This window comes from Nothobranchius furzeri, chromosome 11 (assembly GCF_043380555.1).
Source record: "Nothobranchius furzeri strain GRZ-AD chromosome 11, NfurGRZ-RIMD1, whole genome shotgun sequence".
NCBI lineage: Eukaryota > Metazoa > Chordata > Actinopteri > Cyprinodontiformes > Nothobranchiidae > Nothobranchius > Nothobranchius furzeri.
The window spans coordinates 61138300-61163344 of NC_091751.1; the positions used below are offsets into that span (position 1 = coordinate 61138300).

Consider the following 25045-nt stretch of genomic DNA (forward strand, 5'->3'; position numbering starts at 1 on the left):
ATTCAAATTGTGCTGAAAGAGGCTTTTTGGTCGAAATTAACATTGACAGAAACCGTTTTCTGTAAAAAAAAAAAAAAAAAAAAAGATAAGTTAGAATCTTTCAGTCACATATCTAAGGCTTTCATTTAATCTAATCAACACAAGAAAGCGCTTGTTGTGCTTTTTGCGCCATCTCGTGGAGATAATGCCGTACAGTTGTTTTGGCTCAGCGCTTGTATGACCGTTAGATGATTAACCATGGCGTAAAAGAAGGTGTATTTAGTTTCACAGCATAGTTGAACGTATTGGCTTCAACTAAATCTTATTTTGAAATGTTTACGTGTAGATAGTAAACAGATATCCCTTTTGACAACTGTCGGTCCAGCGACTGGTGGTGTGGAGCAGGGCTCCTTAACCAGGCAAGATGGATGCCACAGAAGAAGGTAGCTAATCATGTTAAAACCTAAATTACACTACTGTCTGCGTTAACCGTTTAAACCTTCAATGTTAGTTTTGCATTCATCATAGTATGTGTCCTTAAATCAGCAGGAAATGAAAAGTGCCTTTCGGAGCTGCAATGAGAAACAAAACCCATAATGTTAGCTAGGTAGCTAACTGGTATTAGCTTATTTGCCATAATGAGCTGTAAAGTCGGAAAGTGCAGTTTATGATAGGAACCACGTGATAATCGTTATGGAAATGTTCGTAATTATTGGGGAATGCGTGTTTTGTAATATTAAAAAATAAAGTTAACGTAAAGTTTACTGTGTTTGGCAAACGCCACCGTTATCGGACCATAACACAGGAGTAATAACGAGACCGCTACTTGTTGACACAACCCTGCAGTGCTAGCTAACGCTAACAGGCCACTTTATGTAATTGTTTCGAACACATTAGCCGTGACATTAACATGATTAATATTGCAGTTCATCGTTAATAATTTTTAGTAAATCTTCCGCCAAGTCGTTTTTAGCCCGAGTCATGCTCTTGCTTTGGTATAATTCAGTAATAAACTGAGTGGCTGATTAGCTCGGGGCATGCTATCCGGTATGGCAAGCTGATTTATCATTTATCATTGTCATTTATCATCAACCATTTTCTCACTGTCAAAATTAACAGTTTAAACATCCAGCTATTTCTGTCGTATGCACAATCAATATTTTCGTTATCTACAATATAAATATTGTTAATGCACATGTAGTTTCTCATACATATCTAAATTAATAAAGCATTAAAAAGATCACTCCTAATTCACTTATGCAGATGTCATATTCCACCTTAATGCATATGTCTTCACTAGACAAAACCTTGTTTGAGAAAAGTGCAAGTTACTACTTGAGAATATGGACTGACATTATGAAGAAGTTACAACATGATTTTATTTTCTCCACTGTAATAGTTACAGACTTCACCATTTAACTATTAAGTTGAACATTTTTCCCATGTTTTTAAATGTAGCTTAGATTTTAGAATTTAAATACTTCTATGTATTAACTTCTTGTCTTGAATATAAAAGCTGGTGAACCGAAACAGAGTTAGAGCTTTGTCTAGTTAAAATGCTTTCTTGATAAAATATGAGAAACATTTTGAATAGTAAGTATTTCTATAATACAACTGGTTAAAAGTAACTTCAGACGTCAATGGTTGTCATCACTAGGAACATTGTTATTACAAATGCAAGAAAACAGTGCGTCCCGTCCTGCAGCTCAGGCTAATTATAGTCATTTTATTTTGGCTATTGAGGTACACCGGTAATCCAAGGATTATAGTTTGGAGTGACTACATTGTCCTTTTAGCGTGGGAATATTATCAGAAATGTGTGTTAAATTTCTGCAGGGGAAGATAATGTTGGACACAAAAGTTCTCTTGATTATATTTATTGTTAGTTGCGATCGAGAAGGAAATGCTGCCAGAATAAACTAAATTAAATGGTTAGAGTCTTGTCAGTTTGTGTGCTTTTGAATCCCTGTTGAACTGCAGACATCTGTCGAGTATGTCGCTCTGAGGGGACGCAGGAAAAGCCGCTCTATCATCCCTGTGTTTGCACTGGCAGCATCAAGTTTATCCATCAGGAATGGTATGGCAACATCAAGTCATTAAAGAGAATCTGTTCTGGTTTGCTCTTATTGCCATGAGTCTGTTGTCTAAATATGCATTAATAAGTAATTACCATGGTAAATACACACAGGGCAGGAAAATGAAAGGGTTGGAATAATCATGTAATTTTATTGTGGACCCACTCAGAATGTTTCCTTTTGTTTCCTCAGCTTGCTGCAGTGGCTACAACACAGCAGGAAAGAATACTGTGAATTATGCAAACACAGGTTTGCATTTACACCAAGTAAGTTAAGAATAAGTTCAGGAAATGAACACATTTAAGTAATTTTTAACCCTTTGAAATGACCAGTTGTATCTGTTGGTTGTCTCCAGTCTACTCCCCAGACATGCCGTCCCGTCTGCCTGTCCAAGACATCTTTGCAGGCCTGCTCACCAGTATAGTAACAGCCATCAGATACTGGTTCCATTACACAATGGTGGCCGTTGCATGGCTTAGCGTTGTGCCTCTCACAGCGTGTAAGTCACACTTTTGTTTCCAGTTGCTGATGACTTGTTTATCTGTGAATTTATTAACTTTTAAATTAGAAAAGCAGACATCAGAAGCATCTGTAGCAGTGATTTAATGAAGTGCTGTAGGAGATTATACACATTTTCTAACCCAGTTCAATCATTTCTGTGAGATTAAAGCGGCTAAAACCAAAGTATTTTGACTTAAAATGACATTTTAATTTTGAGGTTTAAATAACTGCTTTAGGGCTGCACAGTGGTGCAGTGGTTAGTGCTGTTGCCTTGCAGCAAGGAGGTTCTGGGGTCTTTCTGCATGGAGTTTGCATGTTCTCCCTGTGCATGCGTGGGTTCTCTCCGGGTACTCCAGCTTCCTCCCACAGTCCAAAAACACGACTGTCAGGTTGATTGGTCTGCCTTAATTATCCTTAGGTGTGAGTGTGTGTGTGTGTGCATGGTTGTTTGTCCTGTGTGTCTCTGTGTTGCTCTGGGATGGACTGGCTCTCTGTCCAGGGTGTACCCCGCCTGTTTGCCCGTTGACTGCTGGAGATAGGCACCAGCCCCCTCGCAACCCTGCATTCAGAAAATGCATGGATGGATGAAATGACTGCTTTAACTGATGTGATCCTTGTGTTTACATTGGTTTAGGCACTCATTGCTACTTACAGACATGTACATTCAACCAGAGTAATGTTTGGATATGAAGCACGTGGAAACATCCAAGAGCAGTCTATAACCCAATCTGGTGTTTTAAGAGTAGTTTTTGTTTTTGAACTGAACTAGTCTTAATTGAAGTACTTGCTCAGTATGTTTTTTATGTGTATTTGGTAATGAATTTACTAAATGGTTTATTTCTGAGTTACGTACAATAAAACAGCAAGAATTGGACCTAGGTTAGCAGGTTTGGTGTTATTGACATCTCTATCCTTTGGTTGTGTTTTTCTAACAGGTCGCATCTACAAATGTTTATTTACTGGCTCTGTGAGCTCTCTTCTTACCCTGCCATTAGATATGCTTTCAGCGTAAGTCCACCTGATGTTTTTGTCTCTGTGAGATTGAGCATCACCCTTCTGTTATTGACACCTTAAATCTTAAACTTTAGTTTTTAGTGTATTTCTAAGCTGCATGGTGTTAGTACTCTGAAGAAATCTTCAGAATCAGAAAAAGCTTTATTGCCAGCGCTCCAGCGACCCAGAGCATAGGAACTTGACTCCGCAGCACAGCCTGACCAAGGTTACACACACACATGTAGACAGAACAGATACAGGCAGACCACGAGAGCAGCCATAACGGCGCTCATTTCAATTAGATGAAAAGGGATTACATGAGGATAAATTGGGGGAGGAAAAAAGGCATACCAGAGTTACTCCCGGCAGGGCGTAGCTTTACTATGCAAAAAAATGCCTCAAACATATAAGCACGAACATCAACAGTTCACAATATGAGAGATCGAGGGGGGGGGGGGCTGGGATCCTGTTTCCCCAGCGAGAGCAGCCCTGTATGGCGCTCATCCACTGTAGCCACAGGTGGGAGGGAGATCTTGGGAGGAGCGCAGAGCACATTGACACCTGCAGGTTGATGACCTCGCCAGGCTGAAGTCCACCAATACGAAGGCGGGGGGGTAGGTCCGGTTTTCACAGCATCTGTCTGCATTCCTTCGTGGGGGTTTGTTGTTGGCATTCACAAGGCCGCCATGGCGTCAGATTCGGATAACAAGACTTTGTTTGGGTCAGGCTGAGATAATTTTCCTCTCTGCCTTCAAGTCTGTAACCGATCATTCAAGTCCTTCAGTGAAGCCAATTCAGGTTTTAAACATCTCCACACCGTCCGGTGACCCTCTCCGAGATGACATCCCTTTTGCGCACTAATACCGGTATCACAGCTAGAACATTGTCCAGCTCACGATTCACCTCGAGTAACGTCCCATTCTGTAAGGTCCCCACACGATCGGTGCTTTCCGTGGGTGCGGATCACCCTCCAATCGCTCCCATCCTCCCAAATTTCCAGAAAACCAGATATCCTCCCACTCCAATCAGAAGAAATCCAGTGATCATCAGGCCAAACATCCACACATCTTCGACGTCCTCAATGGACAACTGGGAGAGGCATACGATCCTCCATTCTTTCCAGGAATCGAGCATATACCCCGCCGGGTGTGTCCATTGCGGGCAAGTGGGAGCCCCCTGCTCCGTTCTCATCGTTGAAAAAATCTGATCAATCGCGTTGAATGACCAATTAATTAAATCCATTTATAAAAAATAGGGTTTTTCAGGAGAAGTGCAGAGAGGCGCTCTGTGGGCAGACAGGACAAAGAGCCTTGGGAAAAAAAGATAAGGGAGCAAAAAGGGAAGCGTCTGTACTCTGCGAGTGCCAGAAGATTGACATAAATGCACACGGTCTGATTTGTGACTACAGATTTCTGTATTGCTTAAAGAGATCAGGAAAGAAAATATGTCCAACTTGAAAATGCTTCTGTTGCAGACAGAACATTCTTGCCGACTGCCTGCAGGGTTGTTTCGTGGTCACGTGCACCCTGTGTGCCTTCATCAGTCTGGTGTGGCTCAGGGAGCAGATTGTTCACGGTGGAGCCCCTCAGTGGTTAGAGCAGAACCCACCCCCTCTGGTTCCCAACCAGCCCGACGGCCCTGCACCAGCTAATGAAGTGAGCTCACTAAAGGATTCCTGTGTTGTCTTTTTGCACGTGCTTCCCCTCACCTACACACAGATCTGCACCTGCCTAATGCTGTGTAGAGCCTCTGGAGCAGCCCGGCCGGTCTGAGACTATTGCTCTGAAAAAGTCTGCAAGCATTTGTCTGAATACTCAGGTTTCATGTTGTTGAATAGTGTTCTTTTATAGAGCTGCAGCCTTGTGAACAGTCTAAGGTTTTTAGCTTCCTGGTTGGTGTTTTGCGCAAATGAAGTTTAAATAAAATACAATTTTCCTTTGCTTAGAATGACTTATTAATCTGGACATTTTGTGTGTTGCATCACTTGCATCTGCCTTTTTTAGTGGGAAACTGGGTACTTGCTGTCATTACAGAAATGTAAAACACAGCTAAGCTCATATTTATACTTATGACATGTTTTCAGTTAAGTCACTCTGTTTATTGCCAGATTCTTAACTGAGAGTGGTTAATTAGCAAATCTAAGACCAAGCAGTTTTTCATTCAACTGCATGACAGATTTTGTGTGTTGATGAACCAGAAGCTCATGATTTTTTTTTTTAATTGGTCGCTGTCTCTGCAGGATCCAGGTGCTAACGCTGCAGCTAACGCTCAGGCTGCTGCAGCTGCTCAGCACCCTGCGGAGCACGGTCCCAACGAGCCAGCACCTGGAAACCAGCATGAAGCCGCCAACCGCAGAGCGGAAGCTGAAATAGACGATGATGGGGGAGAGGATGATGACGACGATTATGATGATGATGATGATGATGATTATGATGGGGAAGAAGATGAAGGAGAGGAGGAAGAAGGCAGGGAAGAAGAAGCTGCTGATGCCAATAATGGAGGGCAAGGTCAGTGAGCATGAACTCATGCCAGTCTGTTTATTTTTGCTGTCGGTTTAAAACAAAGGTGGTTAATGATTAGTTGTGCAAGGATGCACACTTGTATCATCGGTTGTGTAACAGTAATGTAACATTTTATTAACTTTGCTGCTTCAAACACATTTTTTGTTCTAGACGATCTGAACTGGAATGCTCTGGAGTGGGATCGAGCAGCAGAGGAGCTGACCTGGGAGCGGGTGGGAATCGTTATTTTATATTTCTAGAGCTTCATAAATATGTATTTTTTTATTTTTGACCCAAAAAAAAACAAGAAAGAAACAAAACCAACAACCTCTTGGTCTACTGTCATCATGTTCTTTGTTCTGTTTGTTGATTTTTTGGCCTTTCTAAAGTACTTGAGATGTTATTTGGCACGTTGTGGTCTGTGTGTCTCTCAGATGCTGGGGCTGGATGGCTCCCTGGTTTTCCTGGTGAGTGTAAACTCTCTGTTACACACATAAATGAGTGGAATAGCAATGAGCCCCTTTTCCTTGTTTCTCTCTTTAGGAGCATGTCTTCTGGGTGGTGTCTCTAAACACACTCTTCATCCTGGTCTTTGGTCAGTCCCACCTGCTTGCATCATTTCATTTCTGTTGCACAAGCTTGACGCTCTCAGTTTGTTTTATTATCAAGCTTTCATATTAGCTTCAGTGGGAGTTTCACCACACATCAGTGATAAAAAGTCGCATTTGCCTTTTCTGCTCTAAAAGCTTTTTTCTAACGTCTACACTGCTTTTCAGCTTTCTGCCCGTACCACATTGGACATTTCTCTGTGGTTGGGCTGGGCATCGAAGACTTTGTAAGTTCACTAAAATGCAGGAAGAGACTATTAAATTGTTTATTCAGCAATGGCAAAATATAATAATAAATGTTGCTTTGTCTTCTGCAGGTCAAGGCGTCACATTTTGATGGGCTCGTCACTACAGTACTGGGATACATCCTCCTGGCTGGAGCACTGGTTGTCTGCCATGTATCCTCTACAGAAATTACTTTAACGTCACCTTCCTTTAAAACATCTGCTGAGTCAGTTGGTTGTGTTAGATGATTATGTGGTACACTGGAATATAAGGCTAGGTTTCAAAAGTTTTGTAGGCAGATCATTGACGTTTATGCTGAGTCCATATTTGTTGTGTTGTTTTTTTTTCAGGACCTCTGTAATTCCTCCTGGCATGCTGTTAGTTAACGTCTGGTCTAAACATAGACTGATGACAGCTCATTTCTGATTAACCAGTGTTTTTGTTTGGCCACCTGCTGTTTGGGTTTTGATCCCCTAGCCTGTGGAGGTTTTGGTCATACACCCAGAATTATGGCGTTTGGTTCCCTGAACCAATCAGTTATCACTTTAGGCTCCAGCATGTTCTTCAGTGGTTGGGAAAGTTCCCCTTAGAGCAGGGACAGTATCCAGCTCCACTTAGAGGATGCCTGCAGCAACACGCCTGATTTTAATCAGCAGGTGATTAACAGGTTTCTGCAGAACCCGACCAGCTGCTGAACTGTTGGATCAAGGACGTTGGAGTAGGGGAAACAACTAAAACATGCTGGATACCGGCCCTCTGTGAAGGGAGTAGCCAACCCCTGTCTTAGAGGATATTTTAGGTCCACACATGAATGGTCTCAACATGCTGGCAGGACACAGGACCGCTGGGACTGCTCACCTTTTCTTTGCCAGACAAACTTTTTTCCAACTGCCCAAAATAATCAGGAATAGGACTCGGAGAGAATCCCTGACCCTTTAGCAGAATATCAGCTTCCATTGTTTGGTTCTTTTCTAAACACAGAGTATTGGTTTGTTTTTACCTTTTTTAGCTGACAAGTTTCAGGTAACACTGTAGCCATCCTCAGAGTACCGTCGATGTTGATGGTGTCACTTCCTTCTCCATTTATCTGTGTTTAGAAAAGAACCAAACAATGGAATTTGATGGACTGCACAGAACGAACATGCAAAAGATGTTCTAAGACAATATCAGCCCATCCCTGATGTTTTTCATGGAGAGATGTTGCTTCTTGACTCCAGGTCATCCTCCAGAAGTCTTCTCTGTCCTGCAGAGGCACTCAAACCTGCCAGTTGCCATCTCTGCACATGCACTGTAGCGGTGATGCCCCAGAGTGAGCTGGGTCTTCTTTGGTATGAAGAGACCTCGTTGTTTTGCTTTTGTTTTCAACCAAAGTTCACATCACATTTCCTTTAACCATTCCTCTTGTAGACATTCGCTTCTCTAGTGAAGTTCCAGCGATCCAGGCGCCTTCTGGGTGTCTGCTACATTGTTGTCAAGGTAACGCAGCAATCTGAGCCTTCTAGCATACTCCATCCATCCATTTTTACCTGCTTATCCTGAGTCGGGTCGCGGGGGCAGTAGCCTAAGGCGAGAGGCCCAGACTTCCTTCTCCCCAGCCACTTGGGCCAGCTCCTCCGGGGGAATCCCAAGGCGTTCCCTGGCCAGGTGAGAGACATAGTCCCTCCACCGTGTCCTGGGTCTACCTTTAGGTCTCCTCCCGGTTGGACATGCCCGGAAACCTCACCAAGGAGGCGTCCAGGAGGCATCCTGACCTGATGCCCGAGCCACCTCAACTGGCTCCTCTCAATGTGGAGGAGCAGCAGCCGAGCCCCTCCCGAATGACCGGGCTTCTCACCCTATCTCTAAGGGAGAGCCCAGCCACTCTTCGGAGAAAACTCATTTCGGCCGCTTGTATCCACGATCTCGTACTTTCGGTCACTACCCAAAGCTCATGACCATAGGTGAGGGTAGGAACGTAGATCGACCGGTAAATCGAGAGCTTCGCCTTCTGACTCAGCTCTCTCTTCACCACGACAGACCGGTACAGCGCCCGCATCACTGCAGATGCAGCACCAATCCGCCTATCGATCTCACGCTCCAGTTTTCCCTCACTCGTGAACAAGACCCCGAGATACTGAAACTCCTCCACTTGGAGCAGGACCTCATCCCTGATCCGGAGAAGGCATTCTACCCTTTTCCGAATCAAGACCATGGTCTCAGATTTAGAGGAGCTGATTCTCACCCCAGCTGCTTCACACTCGGCTGCAAACCGCTCCAGCGAAAGCTCAAGATCACATTCTGATGAAGCCAACAGGACCACATCATCTGCAAAAAGCAGAGACCTGATCCTCAGGCCACCAAAATGGATGCCCTCCACACCTTGGCTGCGCCTAGAAATCCTGTCCATAAATGTTATGAACAGAATTGGTTACAAAGGGCAGCCTTGGCGGAGTCCAACTCTCACTGGGAACAAGCCTGACTTACTGCCGGCAATGCGGACCAATCTCTGACACCGGTCATACAGGGATCTAACAGCCCCTATCAGAGGGCCTGGTACCCCATACTCCCGGAGTACCCCCCACAGGGCCCTCCGAGGGACGCGGTCAAACACCTTCTCCAAATCCACAAAACACATGTAGACTGGTTGGGCACATTCCCACGCACCCTCCAGGATCCCCCTAAGGGTATAGAGCTGGTCCAGTGTTCCACGGCCAGGACGAAAACCACATTGCTCCTCCTGAATCTGAGGTTCAACAATCCGACGGACCCTCCTCTCCAGAACCCCTGAATAGACCTTACCAGGAAGGCTCAGGAGTGTGATCCCCCTGTAGTTGGAACACACCCTGCGGTCCCCCTTTTTAAATAAGGGAACCACCACCCCGGTCTGCCAGTCCAGTGGGACTGCCCCCGATGTCCACGCGATATTGCAGAGCTGCGTCAGCCAACACAGCCCCACAACATCCAGAGCCTTAAGGAACTCCGGGCGGGTCTTACCCACCCCTGGAGCCTTGCCACAGAGGAGCTCAGCACCAGAGATTTGAGAGGCCAACCCAAAGTCCCCAGATTCTGCTTCCTTACTGGAAGACGTGTCGGTGGGATTGAGGAGGTCTTCGAAGTATTCTGCCCACCGATCCACAACATCCTGAGTAGAGGTCAGCAGCACACCGTCCCCACTATAGATAGTGTTGGTAGCGCACTGCTTTCCCCCCCTGAGGTGCTGGATGGTGGACCAGAATCTCCTCAAAGCCGTACGGAAGTCTTGCTCCATGGTCTCACCAAACTCCTCCCATGCCTGGGGTTTTGCCTTGGCGACTACCCAAACCGCGTTCCACTTGGGCTGCCGGTACCCGTCAGCTGCCTCTGGAGTCCCACAGGCCAAAAAGACCTGATAGGACTCTTTCTTCAGCTTGACAGCATCCCTAACTGCCGGTGTCCACCAGCGGGTTTGGGGGTTGCCACCACGACAGGCACCGACGATCCTGCGACCACCTAGCACACACTCTTCATATTTTACAACAAGCAAAGCTTTCAGGGTCAAAAGCATGTGAAAAAATTTGCTCATTGTTAAAACAGAGAAACTGGGTTTGCCTCTCCTTACGTAGGTGTCCCTGCTGGTTGTCATGGAGATTGGTCTGTTCCCACTCATATGTGGATGGTGGCTGGACATTTGTTCACTGGTAAGACAAACAAGCAGAATGAACACTTTTATTCCCGATGAAAACAGATATGCTAAAGGCAATCGTGGTAAAAAATAAATGTTGCCCTCAAAGTGTCATGTGATCACCTTTAGAAGTTTTGTTAAAATGTGTCTTGTTGTTTATTTCAGGAAATGTTTGATGCAACTCTTAAGGACAGGGAGCAGAGCTTTGACTCTGCTCCAAGCACTACGATGTTCCTCCACTGGCTGGTCGGCATGGTGTACGTCTTTTACTTTGCTTCCTTCATCCTTCTGCTCCGAGAGGTAAATCAAGCCACAAATAAACATTTAAAAGCCTTCAAAGCACGTGTGAGCTTTTTAACCATCACATTTGTTTGTTGGAAGGTTCTTCGGCCGGGTGTCCTGTGGTTTTTGAGGAATCTGAATGATCCAGACTTCAACCCAATCCAAGAGATGATCCACCTGCCCATCTACAGACACCTCAGGAGGTTTATTCTCTCAGTGGTGAGTCCATAGTTATTTATTAGGCAAATGAAACATTTTTGCATCCCATTTAGCAATAAACTTAATCAAGATGAAGATTGTACTTCAAGTCAAGTACATTATATTTTTTTCTACAGATCATTTTTCAGTCTACAGACTCAAATATATTCACTTGTGATTCACTAAGGGTAATGTGAAGTTATGTTCGGTGACAGAACAAAAGAATTGGATTTGGCTGCTAAAACATTCAGCTTGTTTTTTCTAAATATATCTAACCAGATTTTATTAGGAGTGCAATGAATATGGGGTCAGATGGGTGCCAAAACCCATGCACCTGTATTCCCAGTCTAGGAGCGTATTTCGCTTGCACAGGTCCAACGTTGCGCGCGCGTAGAAGTTAGAACTGCTCGAGTGAAAATATACATCGCGAGAGGTCATTTGTACACTGAGAGGGAGCAAACTGTGTCTGTGAGTGAACAAGGGTGTGCACAAGTGACAAACCTGCATGCGCGCGTAGGCCAACGAGCACACGGCAGAGGAAAACATACGCACGGCAGCCTTTCTGCGTGCTCGGTTTCTGATTCTGCTCGCTTGGCTGTTAACCTGAGCATGCCTGAGAGAGGTGGGAAATGTACCAGATGTCAGTGAAGCGTTGATCACATGCGTGACTGCTGCGGCTACTGTAGGAGCAACAGCTTGGAGCAGCTTAGTCGGAATAGGGTCCAGTGGGCATGTAGTAGGGCGGCTGCACGTGAGCATCTTGGACACACAGTTCTCAGTGACAGGAATTAATTGATGAGTTACATAATTGTCCATTTAGAATTCTTGAATGGACTGAGTCAATTTTGGTGCACTTTCTTTATTTCAAAACATGTTTTTTATTTTATTTTAATGATACATATAAATAATTTAAATGTAAATTCATTTAAATATTGCACCTTTTGGCATACATATTTTGTTGTCTTGTTAATTATGAACATCCACATCAACACGTATTCCATTTCTTTAGGTTTGCATCATATGACATCCTGATTCACTTTTTGTGCATGCTTCTGAGCTCTCTACCATCCATGGTCAGTGTTTGACAGGCACATAGAGACCCTATTACGGGCCATATGCTGCAACCTATCAACAAGTTTTTTCTATTTTTTAATAACCTCACCCTTGTTTCCAAAAAATGGGACCTTGCTGAATAATAACACATGGAGCAACTATTTGTTCACAGTACTTGGCTCAGTGAGGATCTGTATACCAAAGGAGGAGATACTCAGAAATCTGTCTGCAGATTTTTACAACCCAGTCTAGGAGTGGTGGGCTGTAACAAGAAGGGAGACCAAACAGAGGAGTGGGGGGTTTAACAACTGATTTATTTAACCAAAGTAAGGATTCACTAAAGCAAGTTAGTGAACAGAAAATGGCCAGTGAGCACTCTCCACCACAGGAGAGACCCAGTGAAAGCAGAAAAACAGCAGGCTTTCTAGGCAGCACCACACCCTGAGCCCAGGTGCCTCCAAGGCCGCTTAACGAGCTGCCTGCAACTGACGAAAAAACTCAAATGAAAACCCAATGAGACGGTGGGGTCACAACACGTTCAGGACTACCCAGACACCAGTAATTCTTCACTGCACTGAGCTGAGGTGTCAATGGCCGTCTTCCCCTCTCTTCCAGAGTCATATGTTTTCCTCAAGTTCAGCTGCACTCTGAAGAGGCTCATTTGGATTGTGCCACATGGGCCAGTGACATTTGTCTCAGCACTGTGTGCTGGAACTATCAGCAACCAACAGGTTACCTGGGACTCTGGTGTCTTGAACATGCTACAACTAGAGATGGTTGTCATGGAAGACAGGGGTTTCTTTATTGATGACATTGTGCCCTGCAAAGTGTACAGGCCAGCTTTCCTTTCTGGCAAACCTCAAATGTCTGCATGTGAGGTTAGAGAAACAGAAGCCATAACATGTCTGAGAGTGCACGTGGAGCGCTCCATTGGTCTGATCCAAGAGCACACGCTTTTTGATTGTTATTCCCCTCTTTGCATTTGTAAACAATCAGCTATATGCTGTGGTTTGTCTCCTTACCAACTTTAAAAATAGACCACTAGTGAAGGCCTGGGCAAAGAAGCCTGATGTCTGAGAACCTCAACTCATGTACGGCAACCATACTGTAATTTACACACCTTCATAAAGAAACTGCATATCAAGCTTTCGTACAGATGACCTCCAACAGTGCTGCGCCCTGCTGAGGGACACCCGAGTAAAAGCTTGAGATGCATAACCTTTACCAAACCTTTGTAGTAAAGTTATTCATTTGTTGATTTTTAAAATAAAGGTAAAATTTTAAACCATTCTCTGTGAATCTTAACTTTATTGTGAAATGTAAAGTGTGTGTATATATAATTTTGAAGAAGTTTGTTAATTTAAAAAATGAATTTGAAATTGTTTATATTTTGAGGTTAAATGGATTTTGGTGTTAAAAAAATAAGTTATCCATTTTAGTTTAGTATTGTTATTCATGTCTCTTATAGAAACTAAACAAGCCATTTAAAAACACCGAAGTGCTTTCCAGAGTTATTTGTTAGTCATCTAACAATGACAAACAACAAACAAAGCTGGAATATCTCATTTCCTCCACAGTTCCTTAACATTTACATTTACACTGGCCAAGAAGGCATTGAGGAAGAAATAACAAAAGCTGACCAATCAGAGGACAGAGAAGATCAGCCACAGGCCACGCCTCCAGAGTGCCAAAACCCTAAACAGCCGAGCGAGCAGAATCCAAAACCGTATTTCGTATTTCGCGTGCACGGGTTTTGGCACCCATCTGACCCCATAAACGAATCATCTCTGAGCATCAGCACAGAGGTGGTCCTGCCGGAGGACGACAGGAGCTTAAAAACCACCTGCATCGTTAAAGTTTGCCTTCCCTGTAATACAATGATGATACAAAAATATGAACGTCCACACGCATGCCTCCAGTTTGACCACTAGATTTTAGTCATAGCTCATAAAATTGTAAGTAAATGAAGTAAGTTTCTTTTCATTTCACTGAAAGATTTTTACTTTTATTTACTTTAATTTTGACATTTTAATACTTAAACAAGTTTTTGGTATTTTCAGGATATTTGAGGAGGTTCTAGCTAGTAATGCTAGCATGTTAGCATGTGGTAACTTTACAGAGGCAGACTGGAAAAATTGTGGCAAAGTATCTTGGGCATCATTGTGTGTGTGCGTGTGTGTGTGTGTGTGTGTGTGTGTGTGTGTGTGTGCGTGTGCGTGTGTGTGTGTGTGTGTTTACGTTCCCAGGTCGTGTTTGGATCAATAGTTCTGCTGATGCTTTGGCTCCCAATCAGGATTATCAAACTGCTGTTCACAAGCTTCCTTCCCTACAATGTCATGCTGTACAGGTAAATCACTAAATTCCTGTTAAATCTGGTTCCTGAACGTATCACTGATGCTTCTGATTCATAGCTAAAATGAAAAGGCACTTGAGGAAAGCTGAAGTGAGTCATGTCTGTTCTGTCCCAGCGACGCTCCGGTCAGCGAGCTGTCGCTGGAGCTCCTGTTGCTTCAGGTTGTCCTGCCGGCGTTGTTGGAGCAGGGACACACCCGCCAGTGGCTCAAACGTCTCGTCCACGCCTGGACGTTCGCTGCTGGATATGTGTTGTAGGTCCAACATGCGCGCGCACACAAACACACACGTGAAGGATACTAAAATGCAGCTATGGTTCTTCTACTTCTCTTGCCCTGTGGGTTGGGGTTATTATGTTAATGTCATGAAAACAGTAAAATAAAGTAAGTTCTCCTCTTCAGTGACCTTCACTCTTACCTTCTGGGAGAACATGACGATAATGAAAACCAACCAAACATCCCTCCGGGTCACCTTAACAACAACCGAGTACCTGGGCCGGGGGAGGGGCTTCATGCGGCCCACCAGGCCATTCTGCAGCAGGGAGGACCAGTGGGCTTCCAGCCGTACCACCGGCCCCCTAACTTCCCCCTCAAGGTGATTCAAACCAGATCTGAGTGGATGCAGCTGCTTACATTAAATGCTGATGTTGAGCGTTACTAAGAGTGAGTTCTTGTTTAGATCACGCTGCTGGTGGTCTTTATGTGTGTGACTTTACTGCTAGCCAGTCTGATCTGTCTCACACTGCCAGGTAAGCCATGAGCCAACACTCTTTGTGCTTTGACCCTTCTGTGGTCCCATTTGGTCATACTTGCCTCTGTGCTTTCTGCTCCTTGTTAGTGTGCGTGGGTCGCTGGCTGATGGCTCTCTGGATGGGCAACACAATGGTTCATGAGCTGTACACAGCAGCCAGTGGCCTGTACGTCTGCTGGCTGTGCATCCGCGCCGCCACGGTGCTGCTGTCCTGGATGCCACAGGGAAGGACGGTCATCATGATCAAAGTCCACGAGTGGACGCTCATGGTAATAAGCATGGATCTGTTTTGTCAGAGGAGACACGACCTTCTGTTTCTTTCTCTGTATTGTTTTATTGTGATGATTTTCTGCTCACAGATCATCAAGACTGTTGTTGTGGCCGTGATGTTAGCCGGAGTGATTCCTCTGCTGTTAGGTCTGCTGTTTGAACTGGTCATCGTTGCTCCTCTCAGAGTCCCACTGGACCACACTCCTCTCTTCTACCCCTGGCAGGTATGAGTACACAAGGATATGTCAGATACACCATGTGACCAAATAATGAAACCAAAGATGTTGTCTGGATGTAAAAATCTGTTAAATTAAATGTTAAAGTCCCATTAGTTGTCAGTCACACTGATGTGTGTGCGAAATTTGTTCTCCGCATTTGACCCATCCCCTGGGGGAGCGGTGAGCTGCAGACACAGCTGCGCTCGGGAACCATTTGGTGGTTTAACCCGTGTGTGTGTGTGTGTGTGTGTGTGTGTGCGTGCGTGCGTGCGTGCGTGCGTGCGTGTGTGTGTGTGTGTTCCCTTCCCCAGTTAGGTCTGGTTTCCTCCCCTGCTCCGTTCTGCTCCTCCTCTCTGTTATTGGTTTCACCTGTGCCCAGTTCCCCACGCACCTGCTCCTCGTCTCGTCTCACCCCAGCCCTGTGTATATAACCCTGTCTGTGTCTCCATTGTCTTTTGTCAGTGTTGTTTTTGTTCTCCTCTAGTAACTGTAGAGTCTTGCTCATGAGTGAGCATTTGTTTTTGACTTTTTGGAACTTTTGAACTTTGGCTTTGAGTCCTGCAGTTTTTGCTTTTTAGTTCTCACCCCTAATAAAAGGATTCTTTAATTATACAACCTCCCCTGCCTTGAGTTGTGGTGTTCTGCGTTTTGGGTCCGATCCTCCTGTGCCTGCAGCGTGACATCACAAAGCTTCGGTTGTAGGAATTTTTGGGATCAAGGATTTTTTTAAAATTATTTGCTGAATCTTTTCAGCTGTGATTACTGCATCAAGTCATGAGATTCTTGATTTTTACCTTTTTCAATAACACACCAATTCTAAAGATTGAGTTGCTTTGTTATATGGTTATTAGGGCTGCTCAATTAATCGAATTTTAATCACGACTACGATCTGAGTTTTGAACGATTATAAAAAATTTAACGAGCCGATTATTTGCTCCTCCCACTTGCACTGCCCTGAGTTGCAAATGAAGCGCTCCTCCCACAGTGTTGCCAACTTAGTGACTTTGACGCTATTTCCAACAGCTTTTCAGACCCCCTTCTTGACTTTTTAAATCTTAAAAGTACCTGGCGAACACCTCAGAAACATCTCTGGTAACCCTTAGCTACTTTCTGGATAACTGTCGCCGACATTTCCTGCAGGTTAGCTAAACACTCCGCCTGCGCTCCGGACCGTTCTTCAGGACATTAGGAAAGGGAATGATGTACAGGGTATCTGCAGGTTTAAGGGAGCCAAATTTAAGACTTTTTAAGACCTTTTTTAAGGCCACTTTGACCAAATTTAAGCTACAATTCCCAGCTATTGCCTGGAACCGGTGCTAACCACGTTGCAAACGTGGGATTAGTCATCCAGTTACCATTAAACTTGCAATTCCCCATGGCGCAAGCGCCCACTAGCTTAACCAGCTAATGTGCTCATCTAAAAATAGCCCCCTTTCACAACCAACTGAATGTGTACAGTTCCGCTTATGCCAGTATCATACACAAAAAATGCTGAACACTTAACTAGAAATTCATGAAAATTTTGTAGAAATAAAATAATCTTGTTTATTGGGTCTGTTGTCATTTAAGACCTTTGGAAACTATATTTAAGGATTATTTGTCATTTTTAAGGATTTTTAAGACCTTAAATTTGGAAAAGCAAATTTAAGACTTTTTAAGGACCCGCGGATACCCTGGATGTAGTGATGTGTCAGTCGCTAAAGAAACGGCTCTCGGAGTCGGCTCTGTTGGACTAACCAGAGTGAGTGACACACACCGTACCTGCGGACTCCTGAGCCACTAAAAACGGCCAAATGTGCGCATGCGGCACGCTAAACACACGTGCAGCTTGCCCTGATTGCTGTGAGACCGGGTTGGGGGGTGGGGGGTGCAGCTGTGGTTGGGACAATTATTACATTAACTGATGGACTTGTAAATACATAGTTTATAAATAAGGTAGAAATAAGTTCCTCACGCTGATAAATAATAACTAATCTCTCTGAGGACACGGTGCTAGTGCACTCTCCTACAGCACCTTGACACGACTCAATAAATGTTATGCAACATTTTGTGAACATCAATTTGTTTGCATTTATTTGTTATAAATGCCACTGTATAATTCTTGCTGTCAGTATTTGCAAGATATTGCTATTTGGGTCTGTACTGGTTAGACTTAAATGAGTTAAACCAAGGTCTATAGCCCTTGGGTCATAAACTATGAGCTATAAGTATATTGGTCTTTTTATACTGGGAATCAGGAGTTATTTTAGTGATCATCTTGTTTCTTATTTATTTTTTGTCCTGATTGTGCCCTGAGCAATTTTATGACTGAATAAAAACAAATAAAATCAACATAAATTGAAAAATCGTCCTAAATAATCGTGATCTCAATTTCAGTCACCGTAATCGTGATTATTATTTTTGCCATAATCGAGCAGCCCTAATGGTTATATAGTTGCTTTGGGCTGCATGGTGGCGCATTTGTTAGCACTGTTGCCTCGCAGCAAGAAGGTTGCAGGTTCGAAACTCAGCTGCGGCCTTTCTGCGTGGAGTTGCATGTTCTCCCCATGCATGCGTGGGTTTCCTCCGGCTTCTCTGGTTTCCTCTACAGACCACAACATGCCCTACAAGTAAAAAAAAAAATTGTACGTCGCTTTGAATAAAAGTGTCTGCCAAATAAATAAACATAAATAAATAAACATAAACATATAGTTTGTTTTACATTAACAGGTTTTACCCATCGACTCTATGGATGAACCCTTCGAGCCGTCACTTGTAGGTTTCTGAAGAGCATAACTGAGGCCCATCACCTCCATCTTGACCGTGTCATGTGTCTCCTCACTCCCGGAGAGTACAAACATGGAGCTAAGAGCAGGGCTGTGAGGGTGGCTGCAGATGTTTAACACCCATTAAAGTCTGAGCTGATGTAGCTACAAGCTAACCGAAGCTTATTCATACATTCAAGCTTTAAAGCTGCAGTAGTAAGTTTCAAATGTTTTTCTTTTTGGGACTTTGGTAGTTTGTCCTGAAGTTGAAGCGGTAGCAGCCGGCTGTTTCTCCTTGTCTGATATTATTGAGTGGGGAACCTCTCACACCAGTGCTGTTCTGTTGCTAAATAATGAATGGAGGACCCAGGGAAGTGCGGCAGGTGGCGAGAGGGACAACCGGATGGTCCAATTGTTGCTTTCAGTCTGAAACGTTATTGACAGAGGTTTTTAGACAAATGCGAGAGAACCACCTAGTTTTTTTGATTTTATGTTAATCCCCACAATATATTTATAGCTACTGTATATTGTTAGATTGTTAAGAGGCATGGAAAAGAAGTTTTAGGCTAGCTTGTTTTGCAGATTTGCAATAGAAGCTTTAATTGCATCTAAACAGATGAGTTACAAAACATTCACCCCCTCTGAGTTGTCATGACTGTAAACATGACCTATTAAACCTGAAATGTTTTTGTACGAGGCTGTAAACATGTTTATTTCTGCTGTGAAGTTAACATTTTTAACATGGGAGCCAGTGACACCACTCTCTCTGTTGATTCCGCTGCAGGACTGGGCTTTGGGAGTTCTTCATGCTAAAATCATCGCCGCCATAACTCTGATGGGCCCTCAGTGGTGGCTCAAAGCCGTCATCGAACAGGTTAGTGTTACGATAATTCAGTCAGAACACCAAAAAGAGGAACTGTGACTAAAGAAAACACTGAAATGTGTAAAAACATGTAAGAATTTGTCACATGCCACTTAAGAGATTGTCCTCCAAAAAGATCCATCCTTCTCTCTGTGTTTTGTTAGTTTTTATGATGGAAACAGGTAGAAATGGTTTCCTGTTTCCTGTAGGTATACGCTAATGGCATCAGGAACCTCGACCTCCATTTTATCGTGCGGCGGTTGGCAGCTCCAGTCATCTGTGTCCTGCTCCTGTCGCTGTGTGTGCCTTACACCCTCTCTAAAGGCATTGCGCCTCTGCTCGGTACGTGTCATGGTGGAGCGTTGATCTTTTTTCTGTTTGTAAAACGTAACGATCCATCATAGCTTACATTTTACTAAGAGGAAAAAACCTGAGCTCCGAGGGGCGTACTCTACATCGAGCCTTATTTTATGTTTCGTTCCTTTTGCATCACATTAATAGACTTTCCCCTTCCTTTCATTATTATTTTTTTAATCACAATATTTCTTCATTTATTTATCTCATTTAAAAAATATTTTTAAAATTTTTTGAAATCTTTTTCATACTTTTGTTTGTTTGTGAAGCGCCTCGTAATTTTTATCTTGAGAGGCGCTATATAAAAGATTGTTTTCTTTCTTTCTAGACTATAAATAAAAACATTCACATGCAAATTGAAGCTGAAACAATGGAAAGATGTAATTAGCATTAGGGGTGCTCCGGTCCAATCTTGTGATTGGAAATCGGGCCTGATCACGTGATTTTAAAAGGGTCGGGTGAAAAAATTGGATGAAACCCTTTAAAACAACAAACATTTAAATTATCATGAGATAGACATTTTCTAGTAGGAAAACAATGGCTTCGTTTTAATTTCAACAAGCTCCTCTACATCAGTGGTTCCCAAACTTATTTAGCCGCGCACCCCCTTCTATGTCCCAACCATGTCGATGCACCCCCCAGCCCCCACATCAGGGCATGGCTATATATATATATATATATATATATATATATATATATATATATATATATATATATATATATATATATATATATATATATATTCAGATGTCAAGCTAAACAGACAGGGTTAAAAAAATATGATCGACCTTTTTCCCCATCACTTTCATTTTTTAAATAGTAATTAAAAGCATTCGATACCATTACAATTTCCTTTGATTTAATTTTAAATAAATATTTAGAGTGCCCAGGTAGCACATAATACAATTTAACGGTTTTCTTAAAGTAGGAACGTTTAACCTGTGCGGCCAGAGCGCTCTCCTTCCTTCTGCTCTGCGTAAACCTGAGCTGATCACCTACTTGTGCGTAATCAAATGTCAATAGGGGACAAGATGGAAAAGCCATGAGGTTCACTTTTGCCTCAGACCGACTTATTGCAAAATGACTTCTGCCCAGCCCAGATGTGCTCACATGTGCACCCGTGAGCCGTGGTTCCGCTGGAACGCGTCTGACCTCTGACAGACGCACTCTAAACTTCAGATCTTCGGCACGCTGTTAATAGCCTGAATGGGAATAATTTCTTATTTATTTTGTTACATCCACAATGTTCTGTGTGTGAGGTTTACAACGTCAGAACACCTGCATGAGACAGGTGTTAATTACAATCTGCCAGAATGACTCACCACCTTCAGATTTCTCCAACATCATTAAAAATGATCAAATACGGAGCATATCGGCGTGCGCAGGCCAGAGTGCTGAAGCTCAGCGCATTGTTATTATGAAGCTAGGGCACATGTGGAAGACACGCGCGCGCGCAAAAATATACTTGTTTTCAATTACATTTATTAGGCCCACTTACGTTTTCTTAGGCCCACCCACAAATGAGTTTCTGGCTACGCTAATGGTGACATCTGACAGTCTTCTCTAAGCTCCGCAGCCATTACACTGCCCTAGCGGCAGCTCACGCACCCCCGGGGGTGCGCGGACCACACTTTGGGAATCCCTGCTCTACCTCAATATTATTTGTTTCTTGTACAAAAACAATAAAGTAGCATCACACAATTTACGGCAAGCAGGGATTCAGACGCCAACAGGCTAACGCAGAGCTAACGTGTCTTCTCAGGAGAGCCATAATGTCTTCAGCTGGTGGTATTTTACCCTAACCCTAACTTGGACTGCGACGGCAGAGCTACAGCCACTTGTAAAAGACACAGCTCCATTATCCTCAGCTATCAACTACTTCCACTTTCGGCGTTTCCCTTCGGGCGTCAACAAAGCAAATCAATCAATCAATCAGAGATACTTTATTAATCCCAGAGGGAAATTAGAGTTTCAGTACTCACAATTCAGAGATCATACATCAGTTTCAGTTTCCAGTTCCTCTTTCTCCACTATTTCCCAGTTTGCCACCAACAATGCCAATTTACAGCAAATTCAGACAAAAACGCGAAGCCAGCTGACAAAGTTAGGTTTCCGGCTGCACCCAAGCAGCAGGTGTTGTACAGGGAAAAGTTAGCCTGCCAGCCGAGACGCTGCATGCCTTCTCCATCGTGGGATCGCACATCGCTCAACACAGCTACATATTGAGCAAGTAAACAACTTGAAATATGAGCAGTGCTGCTACTTTTAAATAGATTATTCATAATATAAACACGTTTTTTAATCAGTGTACTTGCCAAACAAGTGAAAGTAAATCTTAAAAGACAAGATGGATGTGTTTTCTTCTTATTTTAATGCTTTCCTGAAAAGTATCAGATCGAGACTCAGAGTCAGACTCAACTTAATTGTCATTGCCTCAGCATCCTCAAGCATAGAAATTTGTCTCCGCAGTACAGACTGACTAGGTTGAACAAGCACATGTGGAACAAAAAAGGATAAAGGCAGACTAGAGAGCATTATCCTCATTTCAAGATCCTGGTTCTGGTCTATAGGGCCCTACATGGACAAGCACCATCTTACATTGGTGATCTTCTTCGTCCCTACACCCCCAGCAGGTCCCTGAGGTCCAGTGATCAAAGCCTACTGGTTGTGCAGCACCAGGCTAAAGACCAAAGGTGACAGATCATTTGCTGCTGTGGGCCCCAGACTCTGGAACTCTACCCCCCCCCCCCCCCCCCCCGAGCCTGAGATCAGTGGACTCAGTGGTCTCCTTTAAAAAGCAGCTGAAGACTCACTTGTTCAAGCTGGCTTTTGTATGACCTTCTTCACCACTCTCTCTTTATTCTGCTCTCCCCACCTATTCCACCTTCCTCAGGATCCACTGATTCCCCTCTTTCCTGTTCACTCTCTCTCTTTCTTAACATTTTTTAATCACAATTGTCTCTTTTTGCTCATTTTCAATATATTTTTAAATATTTTCTAAATGCTTTTTTATATTTTTACATTTTTTGTTTTTGTGATTTTTATCTTGAGAGGCGCTATAGAAATGATATTTTCTTCTTCTTCTTCATTAGTCACGGCGCTCATTTTCAAGTAGGTAGAAAAGGAATACATGGTGATAAGAGGTGGGGAGGGATAAAAGGCATTCCATAGTTATCCCTAACAGGGGCTAGCTTTGCTATGATGATGCTATGATAATGATATTTTCTTCTTTCTTCTATGCAAAAAACACCTCAACAAGCACAAAACAACAGTTCACAGACATGAGTCTCCGAGAGGTATCAGCAGATACTCAAAATCAAATAACTGATTTGGAGATTTGGCGCAAAAAACAAACAAACAAAAAAACGTAATCAGAACATCCCTAGGAGGGAGTTTGTGGGAGTTAAAAACGTAAAAAGGACCAAAAAGTAAATGAATCCACTTTTTTCAGCATTAGTGGAAGTTTTCAACGCTTCTTTTACTTTTCTAAGTTCAAACCAAAAAACCCAGATGATGCAAATTCATGTAAAATAATAATAATTATGATCTAAGAACTTGCTCGCGTGTCTTCTGAGTGATCCTGCCCTCTGATTGTGTCCATCTCCTTGTAGGCGTGCAGCCAGAGATGCAGACACTGGTGGAGAGGAGAATCTATCCGTTCCTGCTGATGGTGGTCGTGCTGTTGGCCATACTGTCCTTTCAGATTCAACAGTTCAAACGCCTCTATGAACACATCAAAAACGACAAGTTAGTCCAATTTATCTTTTTTATAAAAAACATGGAGTCAGCCAGCTCAGTGTGATTTTACTCAGAGCTACTTCAGTCAGGCACTAGTTAGGGGTGTGTGTGAAGTGACACTACATCACACGTCTGCTGAGCAGAAATGTGGAGAGCTGAATAAAAGACACTCGAGTCTGATTTAAAGTCCTTTTAGACGAGGCTGTAAAAGAGTTTCTAATGGTTTAAATCCTCCTCTAGGTACCTGGTTGGACAGCGACTGGTGAACTACGAACGGAAGATGAGCAGAAATTCCTCCTCGTCTTTCAGCAGCTCGTCATAGATCTGACGCTGCTGCAGGATGAGTGGAGCCTCTCGCCCTGCCTAACACCGCGGGCCGTCAGCAGCTCCCGTGGTGAAACCGTTTTCTTTCATGACTGGCAACTTCAAACAGCACCTATAAACCTTTGACTAGTCTTGTTATTCACCGCCACGTCTCACGCTCACAGGCCTGGAAGCTCAGACGACTTAGAGCGGAAACTGTCTCCCAGGTTTGATGTGAAAATTGAAATTCTGAGCAAAGTTCTGAACAAACTCTTGAGTCAGACTCGGCAGAACCACAGACACGCTCCCTGTTCTTTCTGCTAGATGTGTTCGTAGCCCCAAACTCAGGTGTAGTTTTAGTTTTTGTTTGGATTTACAGACGTTTGTGTGAAAGTCAGGTTAAGCTGAGCTTAGATTTTACCTCAGATTCAATGTTTGTTCTGAAAAATGAGTCTTTTACACACTTCTAGAGCTGTGGAGGAATGTTCTGGACTTCAGCCTTCATATCTCTGCTGTCATGTATGTTTCGGAGGATTGAGTTCAAAACGCATGGGGGAAATATTTCTGCAGATGTCAAGGACAAGGTTTATTCTTTGGGTGTCGTTTTCTACATTTGTTTTTATTAGTGGTTTATTGTTTTAGATTTATTTTAAAATATGTCCAGACAACAGCAGTTCCCCTGACTTTGAAGCTGTAAATAAATGGGCACACATTTCAGCAACTTCAAATAAAAGCCCAACAGAAAATGTTGAATGTAATTTTAAGGGGGAAACCCCGCATGTGTACAGAGCAGTTGCTTTATTTGTGTATCCCAGCAGAGGGCCGACATGAAAGGCTGCTGCAGAGAAGCAAGGAAACGCAACACGCTCGTCTTCAGTGCCGTAGCTGAACAACCAGCAGCCTGGCTGCTTGCAAGCAAAGTTTAAATATTTAACTTTGTAAATCGTCTCAGAACAATCAGTCGCTGTTTCAGTTTAGTTACCGGGCAGATTACACTAATATAGACTCCTACACACATAAAAACTGGCACCTTTTTACCTGTGTGCTGGCAAGCTGCTAGCTAACTGGAACTGTTTGACAGCTTTTATAGTGGCAGTGACTTTTTGTTCAGTATCAGGCCACATAAAAGCTAATGACTGCAAAAATATTAGCTGTCCAAAATGACATTTCACTTGTATTGGTGTTTTTTTTTTTAATACATCCATCCATTTACGGCCGCTTATCCGGGGTCGGGTCGCGGGGGCAGTAGCCTAAGCAGAGAAGCCCAGACATCCCTCTCCCTAGCCACTTGGGCCAGCGTTTCTGGGGGAATCCTAAGGTGTTCCCTGGCCAGCCATGAGACATAGTCTCTCCAGCGTCTTCCTTTAGGCCTTCTCCTGGTTGGATGTGTCTGGAAAAC

The 25045-nt window shown here is 43.5% G+C and overlaps 1 protein-coding gene across 3 annotated transcripts; it reads left to right on the forward strand.

The window, feature by feature from the left end:
- The first annotated feature begins 210 nt into the window (after nucleotides 1–210).
- On the forward strand, nucleotides 211–23879 carry LOC107384200 (E3 ubiquitin-protein ligase MARCHF6). 3 transcript variants are annotated; one of them, XM_015957308.3, is made up of 26 exons: nucleotides 211–422; nucleotides 1960–2056; nucleotides 2247–2320; nucleotides 2410–2553; nucleotides 3491–3563; nucleotides 5023–5203; nucleotides 5788–6055; nucleotides 6221–6282; nucleotides 6439–6516; nucleotides 6593–6644; nucleotides 6826–6884; nucleotides 6975–7055; nucleotides 8290–8358; nucleotides 10464–10538; nucleotides 10688–10822; nucleotides 10904–11023; nucleotides 14302–14402; nucleotides 14524–14661; nucleotides 14809–15001; nucleotides 15086–15155; nucleotides 15245–15426; nucleotides 15517–15651; nucleotides 19174–19263; nucleotides 19461–19593; nucleotides 23217–23352; nucleotides 23584–23879. In XM_015957308.3, exons 1-26 carry the CDS (start codon nucleotides 404–406, stop codon nucleotides 23663–23665), a joined length of 2847 nt encoding a protein of 948 aa, XP_015812794.1. In that variant the 5' UTR covers nucleotides 211–403; the 3' UTR covers nucleotides 23666–23879. The 3 variants fall into 3 exon arrangements, with proteins under 3 accessions (XP_015812794.1, XP_015812795.1, XP_054592030.1); XM_015957309.3 differs by having other exon boundaries at nucleotides 6484–6516; XM_054736055.2 differs by having other exon boundaries at nucleotides 6484–6516; nucleotides 15245–15651.
- Nucleotides 23880–25045: the final 1166 nt, after the last annotated feature.

What these genes read in the sequence shown, in the direction of transcription:
- LOC107384200 (XM_054736055.2), top strand. An exon ending in ACTCTTCATCCTGGTCTTTG is followed by an intron (nt 6,645 to 6,825) that starts GTCAGTCCCACC and finishes ACTGCTTTTCAG; the next exon opens with CTTTCTGCCCGTACCACATT. An exon ending in AGGCATTGCGCCTCTGCTCG is followed by an intron (nt 19,594 to 23,216) that starts GTACGTGTCATG and finishes ATCTCCTTGTAG; the next exon opens with GCGTGCAGCCAGAGATGCAG.